Raw genomic sequence first — 15,035 nt, 5'->3', positions numbered from 1 at the left:
GAATGTGTTTTGAGAATGAGAATGTGTTTAGAGTTTTGCTGAAAAGTCTAAGTGAGATCTGCAAATTGTGTTTTACCATGTTAAATGGTTTAAGGTATTGACAACAGACTGCATAATTAGCTAAATGAGTCCAGGCAACTGAGAACTTTGTTCAGCCAATGGGTTTTAGTGTTTTAGCAATTGACAAAAACTGTAACATAGCCAAAGCAAGTGAAGTAGATAATATACAAAAGTTAAAAAAAAACAATAAAAATGAACAGTAAACATTACACTCATAGATGTTCCAAAATAATAAAAACGTTACAAATGTCATATTATGTATATATATACAGTGTTGTAACAATGTACAAATGGTTAAAGTACAAAAGGGAAAATAAATAAGCATAAACATGGGTTGTATTTACAATGGTGTTTGTTCTTCACTAGTTTCCCTTTTCTTGTGGCAACAGGTCACACGTCTTTCTGCTGTGATGGCACACTGTGGTATTTCATCCAGTAGATATGGGAGTTTATCAAAATTGGGTTTGTTTTCAAATTCTTTGTATATCTGTGTAATCTGGGGGAAATATATGTCAGCCCCATCTACTGTACTTGTCAGATAACAGCCATATTTCAGCCAAAGCCCTTCATGGATCTGCTGGTTTAGGACTGGTGATAGACTACCACTCTGTGGCCATAGCAACCAACTACAACTTGACACAGTTCTGAGAAATGTAATTCACTGAGGTCTCAAGATGACAGAAACGAGGTTATTGTTTGTTTTGTACTCGACAATAATGTCAAATAAATGCAGTATTTTTCATGTATCTCTCTGGCTTTAGGCTACATTTGTAGAGATTTTTTGTTGTATAGTGCTCTTCTTGTGTTTATCTGTTACAATTATGAAAAATGAAGCACTCTCTTTTTGAGATTCCATGTTCTTGTTTTTATTATGGCCTATTTGCCTATAAGTTTTCACTAAGCTATAAGTGTCTTGAAAATGCAATCTAAAAATGCACAATAGTTTACAATTTTCCAATGCTATATCATTCATCTGTTTCTAATCAGGTCAAGTCTGTAATCTAATCGAACATAATTTTAGTGACTGCCCACACTGTAGCCCATCGTGAACGCGGGCGCGCGACCTTGTCCAGCTGTTTTTGCAACCAAGATGACGAGCAACACCAGGTACAAGAGCCGAGCACTCAGATCAGGTAGGCCTACGCGCACTAATCCAGCTGATCGCCAATCAGTTAATGGCACATTGATAATGATTTGAAACATATAATTATTAATAAAGATAACTGCTTTATCTATTTGCTATAACCTTTTCTTTTTTCTCTCCGCTCACGCGCCCATCGCTATGACTCGATGCGGTTCCATCTCCGTCTTTAATCTGCCCCACCGGGTCTCTCGTGCTGCCGTTGCCGCCTCCAATGGAATGTAACTCCAACGGATACCGTTTCCATTAACAGAGGATGGAAGAGAGGTAACCGTTTATAACTGCTCTATCGGCCCATGACTAGTCTGTCTGTGTGGCATGTGCATGGTAAATGCTCCAAAGTGCGGTTCGAATTTCATTATCTATTGATAATCTAGTCATGTCCAAATTAGGCAATAATCGAAATGGTATTACCACATCTGAAATTAGATTGAATAAATTCAGAAAGAGAGGAATATTTCCTCCTATATGGCACCTTTGAAGCAATTACTACCCTATTATGAATGACCGCATTACGCCTGCATAGTGCGGCTTGTCTTTTGTATGATGTTCTATGTTTCATCGCAGCAGCGAGAGGATGCAGACAACTGCTGCACTAGAGAACATAAAGAGCATATCTGCTCCGTGACCACAATTAGGACAGGCACCATGGATTGTTCGATCTTTACACACACACACACACACACACACACACACACACACACACACACACACACACACACACACACACACACACACACTCACACAGTTGTATTGTGTTGTCTGTTTGATTACCAGGGGTGTGAGCCCAGAGGTGGTCTGCTCATTAATTCCAGCTGTGCACAGATCACAGAGACCGGTGTCTATAGATTTCTCTATGGGTTTCCACCAGGCTGCTGAGGGGAGGACGGCTCATAATAATGGCTGGAACAGAGTACATGGAATGGTATTAAACACAAACACAAAGAAACCATGTATTTGATACAATTCCGCTCCAGCCATTACCACAAGCCCGGACTCCCCAATGAAGGTGCCCCCAACCTCCTGTGATCTCCACCTCAGTGGCTGTCTGCTTACATCCTGCTGTCTGCTAAGGTGTTCACTGCTCATCTTACAGCTCTCTAGTCCAGGGTTGGCCAACCTCCAAGCTGCCAAAGAGAGCTGGGTGTGCAGGATTTACTCAATTCTTTAAACACCAAATTGGCCACTGTAATTTTGGATCCTCGTTAGCTGTCTCCATAGCAACCCCTGCTAATGCGATTGTCTTCCAGCACTGCCAGAGGAGATACAGTAGCATGAAATCAAAGAGACGGATGGGCTTTCTCTCTTCCAATCTCTCCCTCTCTATCCCTATGCTCTCTCTCCTCCCAATCTCTATCCACATTCTCTCTGTTCCCCCTCTCTACACCCACCCCTCCTCTACCCCCTCTCTCTCCCCCTGGCCTAGCTCGCCTGCTGCTCCCATAAGGAGTTGGCCTACTACTAGATGCTTACATCCTGTATAATATCATAGATGTTGCATTACACTACAGTACCCAGTCACACTCCACTCTCTCTCCATCTGCCTCTCTCTCTCTCTCTCTCTCTCTCCCTATCTCTGTCGCCCCCTCTCTTCTGCTGCATATCTCTGTGTTGAATTCAGCCAAGTCATTTCCTTTGATATTTCACATGAACCCTCTGCCACATGATGCAGGCCTTTATGTAACAACAAGTCAAAGGTACAGATGATCTCATGTGTGCTCAGATCTGTGCTAATTTTGTAGCGGAGTGCAGTGACATATGAAATGTTAAAATGTAAGAAGCAGGACACTCGCAGGCGCACACATACAGACAAAGACACAGACACAGACACACACACACACATACACACACACACATACACACACACACAGCAAGAGCAGGATGTGCAGAGCAGCATCACCTCAGGACATCCAGTCTTTGTTCTGGAAGATTCCATAGTAGATGAGCTAATGAAACTGCTGGCTGGGCTGTATCAGGCTATATCTCCTACAGTCCAGGCAATAGGAATCCCTCTTTTAGCTCTCCTCATTCCTCCCTTCTTCATCCCTCCATCACTGCCCCTCACCCCTGTCACCCACACATCCTCTCCTCTTCTCCTCCCTACCTCCTCTCCTCCTCACCTACCCTTCTCCCCTCCCCCTCTCCTGTCCTCTCCTCCTCTCCCAACTCTGTCCTCCAGCAGGATTTCAGTGTTAGTAGGGCATTCCCAGAATTCCTGTCATGTTTTATTGAAGGAGAGCTGTGATGGGAGGCAGAGGGAGAGAGAGAGAGAGCATGCCCTCAGGACCTGTACTGCACTGTTGCAGCCCTTCACAGGCCTGGTGTGTGTGTGTGGTGGGTGGATGTTTCAAGATTGACCTGCTTCTAATCTACATGTGTTTATACCTGTGTGTGTGTGTTTCCTTCAGGAGAAGGAGTATGTGGGGTTTGCCACCCTCCCCAACCAGGTCCACAGGAAGTCAGTCAAGAAGGGGTTTGACTTCACCCTCATGGTGGCAGGCAAGAGATGCATAATCACACTCCCACAGTCTGCTGATTGATGCTTTTGACTGATGCTGACTGATGTATGTGTTTGGAATGTGGGTGTGTGTATGTGTTGTAGGAGAGTCTGGTCTGGGTAAATCTACTCTGGTCAACAGCCTTTTCCTCACAGACCTGCACAAGGACAGGAAACTACTCAATGCTGAGGGTGAGTTCAGTTGTTGCTGTTCCTCTCAGAGTGTATCACACAGTGTAGAACACATAGTGGATGTTGTCTTGGATCTCTGTCTCTCTCTCTCTCTCTCTCTCTCTCTCTCTCTCTCTCTCTCTCTCTCTCCTTCATTCCAGAGCGTATCAGTCAGACAGTGGAGATCACTAAGCACACGGTGGACATAGAGGAAAAAGGAGTTAAACTGAAACTGACCATCGTAGACACACCAGGGTTTGGAGACGCAGTCAACAACACTGAGTGGTGAGTGTGTGTGTGTTGTGTGGGTGTATGTGTGTGTGCTGTGTGGGTGTTGTAGCTGGAGGCGTATCACGTACAATATGACCACATACAGTACCAGTCAAAAGTTTGGACACACCTACTCATTCAAGGGTTTTTCTTTATTTTTACTATTTACTACATTGTAGAATAATAGTGAAGACATCAAAACATTGAAATAACATATGGAATCACGGTGTAACCAAAAAAGTGTAAAACAAATTAAAATATATTTTAGATTTTAGATTCTTCAAAGTAGCCACCCTTTGCCTTGATGACAGCTTTGCACACTCTTGGCATTCTCTCAACCAGCTTCATGAGGAATGCTTTTCCAACAGTCTTGAAGGAGTTCCCACATATGCTGAGCACTTGTTGGCTGCTTTTCCTTCACGTTGCGGTCCAACTCATCCCAAACCATCTCAATTGGGTTGAGGTTGGGTGATTGTGGAGGCCAGGTCATCTGATGCAGTTCTCCATCACTCTCCTTCTTGGTCAAATAGCACTTACAAAGCCTGGACGTGTGTTTTGGGTCATTGTCCTATTGAAAAACAAATGATAGTTCAACGAAGTGCAACCCAGATGAGATGGCGTATCGCTGCAGAATGCTGTGGTAGCCATGCTGGTTAAGTGTGCCTTCAATTCTAAATAAATCACGACAGTGTCACCAGCAAAGCAACCCCACACCATCACACCTCCTCCTCCATGCTTCACAGTGGGAATCACACATGCGGAGATCATCTATTCACCTACTCTGAGTCTTACAAAGACACCGTGGTTGGAACCAAAAATCTCAAATTTGGACTCATCAGACCAAAGGACAGATTTCCACCAGTCTAATGTCCGTTGCTCGTGTTTCTTGGCCCATCAAGTCTCTTCTTCTAATCTGTGTCGTTTAGTAGTGGTTCTTGGCAGCAATGCGATCATGAAGGCCTGATTCACTCAGTCTCCTCTGAACAGTTGATGTTGTGATGTGTCTGTTACTTGAACTCTGTGAAGCATTTATTTGGGCTGCAATTTCTGAGGCAGGTAACTCTTATGAACTTATCCTCTGCAGCAGATGTAACTCTGGGTCTTCCTTTCCTGTGTCGGTCCTCATGAGAGACAGTTTCATCATAGCGCTTGATGTTCAAAGTTCTTGAAATTTTCCGAATTGATTGACCTTCATGTCTTAAAGTAATGATGGACTGTCATTTCTCTTTGCTTATTTGAGCTGTTCTTGCCATAATATGGACTTGGTCTTTTACCAAATAGGGTTGTCTTCTGTATACCACCCCTACCTTGTCACAAAACAACTGATTGGCTCAAACACATTAAGAACGGAAGAAATTCCACAAATTAACATTTAACAAGGCACACCTGTTAATGGAAATGCATTCCAGGTGACTACCTCATGAAGCTGGTTGAGAGAATGCCAAGAGGGTGCAAAGCTGTCATCAAGGCAAAGGGTGGCTACTTTGAAGAATCTCAAATATAACATTTTTTGGGGGGGTTACTACATAATTCCATATGTGTTATTTCATAGTTCTGATGTCTTCACTATTATTCTACAGTAGAATAATACATTCTACAATGTTGAAAATAGTAAAAATAAAGAAATATCCTTGAATGAGAAGGTGTCCAAACTTTTGACTGGTACTGTACATCGAGCAGTGGTATTGACATTTCGCTGTGCACGTGTGTGTGTGTGTGTTCCAGTTGGAGGCCAATCACAGATTACATTGACCAGCAGTTTGAGCAGTACTTCAGAGATGAGAGTGGACTGAACAGGAAGAATATCCAGGACAACAGAGTCCACTGCTGCCTCTACTTCATACCACCCTTTGGACACGGGTAACACACACACACTCACACACACTCGCACACACACACACACACACACACACACACACACACACACACACACACACACACACACACACACACACACACACACACACACACACACACACACACACACACACTAAGCCCTGGCGTGTATCTCTCTACAGGCTTCGTCCAGTAGATATAGAGTTTATGAAGGCTCTGCAGGACAAGGTCAACGTGGTTCCTCTCATCTCTAAATCTGACTGCCTTACTCCCAACGAGATCAGGAAACTTAAAGACCGGGTGAGACAGATTACAATGACATGAATAAGCTGTGACTATGTACATACTGTACTGACTGATACTATGTACATACTGACTGGTACTGTGTACATACTGACTGGTACTGTGTATTTACTGACTGGTACTGTGTACATACTGACTGGTACTGTGTATTTACTGACTGGTACTGTGTACATACTGACTGGTACTGTGTACATACTGACTGGTACTGTGTACATACTGACTGGTACTGTGTACATACTGACTGGTACTGTGTACATACTGACTGATACTGTGTACATACTGACTGGTACTGTGTACATACTGACTGGTACTGTGTATCTTACTGACTGGTACTGTGTACATACTGACTGGTACTGTGTACATACTGACTGGTACTGTGTACATACTGACTGTTACTGTGTACATACTGACTGGTACTGTGTATATACTGACTGGTACTGTGTACATATTGACGGGTACTGTGTACATATTGACGGGTACTGTGTACATATTGACGGGTACTGTGTACATGCTGACTGGTGCTGTGTACATATTGACTGGTACTGTGTACATATTGACTGGTACTGTGTACATATTGACTGGTACTGTGTTCATTCTGACTGGTACTGTGTACATATTGACTGGTACTGTGTTCCTTCTGACTGGTACTGTGTACATATTGACTGGTACTGTGTACATACTGACTGGTACTGTGTACATATTGACTGGTACTGTGTACATATTGACTGGTACTGTGTTCATTCTGACTGGTACTGTGTTCATTCTGACTGGTACTGTGTACATACTGACTGATTGTAAGGACCGACGACGGAGATGAGAAGCTGGTACGGGGAGTCAACTTTTAATCTTTAAACAGACAAGGACCAAGACAGGAACAGCGTCAGCACACGGGTAGAAAACGACAACTAATGCTGAAGCGGGGAACAGAGCGGGGGAACAGACAGATATAGGGGAGGTAATGACAGGTGATTGAGTCCAGGTGAGTCCAATAATACGCTGATGCGCGTGACGGGGGAAGGCAGGTGTGCGTAATGATGGTGGCAGGAGTGTGCAATGCTGGGGATCCTGGCACCCTCGAGTGCCAGGGGGGAGGAGCGAGAGCAGGCGTAACACTGGTACTGTGTACATACTGACTGGTACTGTGTACATACTGACTTGTACTGTGTACATACTGACTGGTACAGTGTACATACTGACTGGTACTGTGATAGTATTGTGTTTGTTCCTGACTCTGCTCCTCATGACCTCTCTCCCCAGGTTTGTGAAGAGATTGATCATCTTGAGATAAAGATGTGACTAGAGCTGTGGCGGTCATTACATTTTGTCAGCCAGTGATTGTTTTGCGAATAACTACCTTTGTCACAGTAATTGAGCGTTAATTAACATAAACACTTTTAGCATCTCCTGGCTTCCACACATAGCATACAAGCCACTGATGCGGACCTTTAGAACATCTACAAAATAACTTTAAAAAGCAATTAGGCTGATGCAACAGATCAGAACGTTTAGCTTAAAATGTTGATAAACTATTAGGCTATTTCTTCACATTATAAGCTCAGCAACACGCACACAGCAGTAGGCTATAAGCGCAAACGTTACAAAATACAATTAATTAGCGGGAAAACACCAGTCTCAAAAGTAGCCGCAATTATTCATGTAATGCTTATTAAAAGGTGCATTTTTATGGTGAAAATGATCTTCCCCAAACGTGATACTCACATGCTGCTTCTGTATGCCAGTTAGACTCTACACCCCTTGTAAAGTGGATTAATGTGCTTAATTTTAAGAAGTTATTTGGCCACTTTAGTTGTGATACAAACCTTATTAAAACATATAGGCCTATGGGCTAGGCTACATGAGGTGTGATACAAACCTTATTAAAACATATAGGACTATGGGCTAGGCTACATGAGGTGTGATACCAACCTTATTAAAACATATAGGCCTATGGGCTAGGCTACATGAGGTGTGATATAAACCTTATTAGGCCTATGGGCTAGGCTACATGAGGTGTGCGACTATGATTTAGAAAAAGTAGAAAAAAAAGGCATGTGCTGTTTCTTGTCTTACTGCACAAGCTGGGCATCAAGTGATAATATATCCTTCACAAGTGATAATATATCATTCACAAGTGATAATATATCATTCACAAGTGACAGGATAATATTGTTACCCATCAAACTGTTCTTGATTTAATCTTGTCTTTACATATACTAAATAATATATGTGTGAAATTAGTTTTGATTTAGAATGGACCATTATCATGCACCTGTATTGAAACAGGAGCAGCGGGAAAGAATACATGTGATCTATGCACTTAAATAGAGAATGGGCTACGCTTTTCCCCGTGGTTTATTTTCATGCCAGCCAGGTAGGTTGTATATATAAGCAATGTGCTTAAAATTAGGAAAGTTGAGAAAGAAATATAGTAGTCCTAGCCTATAGAAAGCTGATGGGATTCTCCTTTTTTTTTGTAGAATCCATTAAAACTCTGTTTTCTCTCGCAATTGCATAGCCTGTAGAAATGTTGTGCAACATGAGCTGATGGGCTCTCATGAAGTCTTTGATTAGATTTTCAATTACATTTGCATTGATGTCAGAGTGATTAGAGGGACAATAGAGTGCTGAGTACCAGCCAGTTATCAAGTTTGTTAGGCTACTAATGACCAGCAGCAGCATCAGAGCTTGGAGATGCCTGGTTACCATGGTTAAACGGTCACTTGGAATTTGACTGCTGGTGTGGTGGTAATACGGCCACCGTAGCAGCCCTAGTTGTAACTCTAAAGGCTGGTTTATACTTGGTCTACCGACATGTCTGTAGACAATTAGAATGTGACAAGTGTCGCTGGTCCAAACCACATTTAATTTATACTCAAATGGAATATCTGTAGACCGTCGCTGTGACTGTCGGTTTCCTTGTGGCAGACAGATGAAAAAAGTTCTTGTCATGGTTACCTGACTGAGCCAGCAATGAGACAGTGCCCAAGTTCTAACATTCTCAGATAGATTGCCGTGCTTTTATTCCATCACACTCTGTCATTAGCTCGCCATTAACTTGTAAATCTTTTCCTGTAATAATTATCTTAAGTTAAGATGTTGTCATCTATGATATGGTCATTATTTGAACTGGCTAGGCAGCTAACATTAGCTAGCTAACAAGCTAGAAACAAACCAAAACATTGTTTAGAAAGTTGCTTTTAGTTGCCTGGTTTCCAGTGGCGATTTTAGCATGTAAATCTTGATGATGAAAAATCAACATGCCTTTTTAGATGTATGCCACCAAAGCCACAACACAACACAACACTAAACAATACATGAATTGCACTGTAACGGTGACAACCGGTGCCCACAAACTATTAGGGCCTACATAAAGCTGTCCCAACAGCAGAGCTTTCTTCTCATGGAGTTAATCCTTACCAACGCTACACCTGGCTATCAGCCTCGTCTGGCAGCGAACTTCATTCAGCCTCATTTGCTGACTTTTTAAAACCATAGCTGATATGGTTGACTTGCTTAAACAAATATAGTTTCTACTGACTCCTTCTGGATTTGTGTGAGTCGATAAGAACCGCATTCTCCTTCAATAATAACAAGCGCCACAATGAGTTTTGACTTTTGAACCATACACAAACATTATTACATTTATGTTCAGTAAATGTATAATGTTTATTCTTATATCATTAACACTTAACTGTAAGTATAACAAAGTGCAAGCAAACGAGCTGTGACAAGGTAGGCCTGTTCGTTCAGCCCTTTCAAAATAGGCAAAGACAGAAATTCAGATAGATGTTAGTCCTGACAAATTCAGCAAGATTTTTAGGCCTTCATTTTACTTTTCTTGATGTCACCACAGAGAGAGAGAGAGGAAGAGAGAGAGAGAGTGACGAGGTTAGCCTACTATTTGAAGTATTTTATTAGGCCTATGTGGTCTAAAAAGTAAGTAAATACAATCAGGAGGATCCACTTTTATAGACAATATACCGACGCACAGACAGCGCATTGCACAAACAAAACAACCCTCGCAATATCAATTGGAATTACATGGTTCGATCACTGAACTTGTTGAAAAGAAATATTTGAATGGGAAGAGACTGTCGCTGGAAAACATGGTTACAGACCAAACAACTGTCACGACTCCCGCCGAAGTCGGCTCCTCTCCTTGTTTGGGCGGCGCTCGGCGGTTGACGTCACCGGTCTTCTAGCCATCGCCGCTCCACTTTTCATTTTCCATTTGTTTTGTCTTGTTTTTCCACACACCTGTTTTACTTCCCTCATCACTCTACATGTATATTATCCTCTGTTCCCCCCCATGTCTGTGTGTGTAATTGTTCGTTACTTGTCATGTGTGACGCTTCATGCTGGTTTTTCGCCTGGTCTTGTTAGGAACCCGTGGTATTGTATGCTGTACATTATTTGTGTGACGAGTGCGCTATTCGCTTTTGCCTTTGGCGGGAGTGTCATTACGCAGTTGCGTCCGACTGTTTTCCTTCTGCCAAATAAAGTGTGCCTGTTCACTCATCTCTGCTCTCCTGCACCTGACTTCAGTTAACCAGTTGCGCACACTGTTGACAACAACATTATATAGTATCCCTTCCTCATGGTTACAGACCCAACAACATTATATAGTATCCCTTCCTCATGGTTACAGACCCAACAACATTATATAGTATCCCCTCCTCATGGTTACATACCCCGTTGTTGTGCTGTGCTCACTTGAACAGGCGCAACGGTCCTTCTTGTGGGCACATTTTGTCATCAAAGGTGCTTTCAAGACAACAGGGAACTCAGAGAAAAACAAGGTTGAATCATGATCTTAGTGATCTTCAGGTCGGAGCTCTAGATAGAAGCCTGACTTCCCGGGTTGGAATTCCGAGTTTTATGACCATTCAAAACGTATTTTCCCAGTAGGAGCTAGTTTTTTTCAGAGTTCCCAGTTGTCTTGAACTCACTGAAGTCTGAGATTTCCCAGTTCCGAGTTTGCAGTTGTTTTGAATGTGGCAGAAGTCATGCTGGATTGACAGCATGGCCAATGTATTCAACGTTTTCTGGCCCATGGTGTTGCGAGTGAATGATTATCATTTAAGCTTAGAAAAGAGACAATTTCAGACAGATGTTTTAAATCCTTGGACCACATACCCTCTCCACTGAATAGCAGGCAGAGGAAGTGAAATAGTGATTGCTTTGCAACGCTTGTAGTTAGCCACTGATTCCTTCCAAACCACTCATTGTTGAATTTGCAATTTCTGATGTTGTGTAATGTTTATGTCCAATGGCCGATGAGCACCGAGACCTTTTTATCTATAATTTATCTTCATATGATACGGTTTGAAAAATATTTGGCAGTAGATTGTCGACGTGATTCATGATGATGACTGCTTGTCTAGCTTGCTGATTTAAGATTTTGAAAGTAACATGATCAGTCCAATCAAAGCTACGGTAGATATAACGTGATTTGACATAATTTTATCTGTGTCCAATGACCTTGAGCCTTCTTGGATGTGCACTTTTAATGTAAATCTATGTCAGCACCTAGGGGGGCTTGAACTGCCTAGCTCTCCCTGCAGATTCTGCGGGGCTCACCTGCCCCTAAATTCCGGGTCGCCACTGCTGGTTTACTAGATTGACATATACTAAATTAATTTTTAAACAGATGGGTTTATTGGTGTTAAAATACACCAGTTATGCTATTTTGGACCGTCGTTTTTGTGTATGTAGTTTTTCATAACGACAAGTTTGATATTGGACGACAATATAATGTTCACGATGTCACTGCGACAACTGTCTACAGACATGTCTATAGATGAAGTATAAACCAGCCTTAACTCTCCTTGTCTGTCTGTGTGTGTGCATGTGCGTGCGCGTGCATGTGTGTGTGTCTGTGCAAGTACCGTTTGTGCGCGTGTGTGTGTAGGTCCGTGAGGAGATAGATACGTTTGGGATAAAGGTGTACCAGTTCCCAGACTGCGACTCTGATGAGGATGAGGATGCCAGACAGAAGGACAGAGAACTCAAGGTGCGACTAAAACACATGATCACACCGTTTACTGACTTCTTTTATTTTAATCCACATCCCTAAAATTTCCAAGAAAGTTTCTTAAGCTAATTAGCTAAATGATTATTATCGCAGTTAACTGAATAACTTTTTTGTGTTTGTGCACGTGCCTATCTGTGCTGCCGTCATTGTGTGTGTGTGGTAAATGCGTGCTGACACCCGCTCGTGTGTGTGTGTGTGTGTGTGTGTGTGTGTGTGTTAGGAGAGCACTCCGTTTGCTGTGATCGGCAGTAACATGGTGGTGGAGACCAGAGGTCAGAAAGTCAGAGGGAGACTCTACCCCTGGGGCATCGTAGAGGGTAGGTGCATGGGAGTTGGGTGTGTATGTTAACATTTATGTGTGAGTGTGTGTGTATACACATATTAATGTGTGTGTGTGTATTAACATAACATATGTGTATGTGTGTCTGCAGTGGAGAACCAGTCTCACTGTGACTTTGTGAAGCTGAGGACCATGCTGATCAGGACCCACATGCATGACCTGAAGGACATCACCTGTGACTGTCACTATGAGAACTACCGGGCTCATTGTATACACACCATGACCAGGTACAGGCTTTCTCTCCCTCTCTCTCTCTCTCTCTCTCTCTCTCTCTCTCTCTCTCTCGCTCTCTCCCGCTCTCTCGCTCTCTCTGTCTCTCTGTCTCTCTCTCTCTCTCTCTCTCTCTCTCTCTCTCTCTCTCTCTCTCTCTCCCGCTTTGTCTCTCTCTCTTTGTCTCTCTCTCTTTGTCTCTCTCTCTCTTTGTCTCTCTCTCTCTTTGTCTCTGTCTCTCTTTGTCTCGCTCTCTCTCTCTTTGTCTCGCTCTCTCTCTCTCTTTGTCTCTCTCTCTCTCTTTGTCTCTCTCTCTCTTTGTCTCTCTCTCTCTTTGTCTCTCTCTCTCTTTGTCTCTCTCTCTCTCTCTGTCTCTCTCTCTCTCTCTGTCTCTCTCTCTCTCTCTGTCTCTCTCTCTATGTGTGTGTGCACGTGTATGCTTGTGCACGTGTGTATCAGAGCTAACCCTCCTGTTTCTCTATTCCAGTAAAATGAATACAGATAACCGTGTGGAGAGCCCGATCCCCATCCTACCCTTGTCCACCCCAGACGTGGAGACAGCGAAACTCATCAAGATGAAGGACGAGGAGGTAATGGATAGTTAATTATATATTCATATGATAATTACATTTATATGATAATGATATGATAGTGGATTGCATTAATATAGTGCTATATAGTCACATATCAGTATACATTGTGTGGGGCAAGTATCCACATTGCATATTTTATTTTCTTTCCTCTCTCTATACCTCTGTCTTTTTCACTCGCTCAATCTCTCTCTCCCTCTCTCCCCCCCTCTCTCTCTGTCTCTCCCTCTCTTCCTTGCTTCCTTCCCTCCCCTCTCTCTCTCTCTGTCTCTCTGTCCTCCCTTCCTTCCTTCCTTCCTTCCTTCCTTCCTTCCTTCCTTCCTTCCTTCCTTCCTTCCTTCCTTCCTTCCTTCCTTCCTTCCTTCCTTCCTTCCTTCCTTCCTTCCTTCCTTCCTTCCTTCCTTCCTTCCTTCCTTCCTTCCCCTCTCTCTCTCTCTCTCTCTCTCTCTCTCTCTCTCTCTCTCTCTCTCTCTCTCTCTCTCTCTCTCTCTCTCTCTCTCTCTCTCTTCCTTCCCTCCCCCCTCTCTCTCTCTCCCTCTCTTCCTTCCTTCCTCCCCTCTCTCTCTCTCTCTCTCGCTCTCTCTCTCTCTCTCTCTCTCTGTCTCTCCCTCTTTTCCTTCCCTCCTCTTTCTTTCTTTCTTTCTTTCTTTCTTTCTTTCTTTCTTTCTTTCTTTCTTTCTTTCTTTCTTTCTTTCTTTCTTTCTTTCTTTCTTTCTTTCTTTCTTTCTTTCTTTCTTTCTCTCTCTCTCCTTCTCTTCCTTCCTTCCTCTCTCCTCTCTCTCTCTAGTTGAGGAGGATGCAGGAGATGCTTCAGAAGATGCAGCAGCAGATGCAGCATGAGCAGGACCTGTGAGCCCTGACCCCTAACCTCTCACTCCTGACCTCTCACCTCTCTCTTCTCACCTAATGATATGTGGAAGGAGTAACACAGGGTCAATCACGTGCTGGCCAATCACACTGCCACCTCACTCCAACTGAAACAGTACAATTCTATCTGGATGTTCTGAAATATTACACTCTCTTCTCAATAATGTGCATCCCTAACAGAGACACTGGACACAGGGTAAAACCAACACCAAACACTCTCCAAACCATGGACATTATGGATGGGCCACACACCCTACACTGGAGAAACACTTTTAACAGGGACAAACATTTTGTGAACGATTTGTTGGTGTTGTGAAAACCCCCCAAAAACGATGCTTTGTTGGATGCAGTCAGAAGCCAAGACTATAGCCAGGCTTTATAGCATTATAGTAGATTTGCACCTTAGATTGCAGTTGGTTTCCAAGCCTGTTTTTGTATTTAAGGGAAGTAGTTTGGTACTGAATTAGACTGTTTATGATTATTGTTGAATATGTATTTTGCACTCTACTGGCTCACACAGTTAGAATGTGGGTCAAATTAATTTATTCTGTTTATGTTGAGTTCTGGGTTATTTATTCACATTTAAATGTGTGTATGAGAGAGAAATAGAGAGAAAGTGAAGAGTGATTACAGTATATGTGGGTGCATGTGTGTGTGTGTGTGTGTGTGTGTATATTTTTGTGTGCGAGAGGGAAAGAGAGAGTGTCTCTAAGTCA

General features: G+C 42.9%; 1 protein-coding gene across 1 annotated transcript; it reads left to right on the top strand.

Annotated features, from left to right (window-relative positions):
• The first annotated feature begins 1,120 nt into the window (after nt 1-1,120).
• septin5b (septin 5b) lies at nt 1,121-14,617 on the top strand. Its single transcript, XM_014138627.3, has 12 exons — nt 1,121-1,193; nt 1,455-1,468; nt 3,610-3,700; nt 3,804-3,890; nt 4,031-4,154; nt 5,865-5,999; nt 6,158-6,275; nt 12,190-12,291; nt 12,533-12,629; nt 12,744-12,879; nt 13,350-13,452; nt 14,240-14,617. The coding sequence occupies exons 1-12, from the start codon at nt 1,151-1,153 to the stop codon at nt 14,303-14,305; spliced, it is 1,116 nt and encodes a 371-aa protein (XP_013994102.1). The 5' UTR covers nt 1,121-1,150; the 3' UTR covers nt 14,306-14,617.
• The last annotated feature ends 418 nt before the right edge of the window (nt 14,618-15,035 follow it).

Source organism: Salmo salar, chromosome 01 (genome assembly GCF_965601325.2).
Source record: "Salmo salar chromosome 01, fSalSal1, whole genome shotgun sequence".
NCBI lineage: Eukaryota > Metazoa > Chordata > Actinopteri > Salmoniformes > Salmonidae > Salmo > Salmo salar.
The sequence above is the reverse complement of the archived record's forward strand: the minus strand, read 5'-3'. Positions and strand labels throughout refer to the sequence as shown.

Coding starts and splice junctions, on each gene's coding strand:
- septin5b (XM_014138627.3), top strand. CDS start 1,151: ATGACGAGCAACACCAGGTACAAGAGCCGAGCACTCAGATCAG. Junction 6,276..12,189: donor TCAGGAAACTTAAAGACCGG/GTGAGACAGATT, acceptor GTGTGTGTGTAG/GTCCGTGAGGAGATAGATAC. Junction 12,880..13,349: donor TGTATACACACCATGACCAG/GTACAGGCTTTC, acceptor TCTCTATTCCAG/TAAAATGAATACAGATAACC.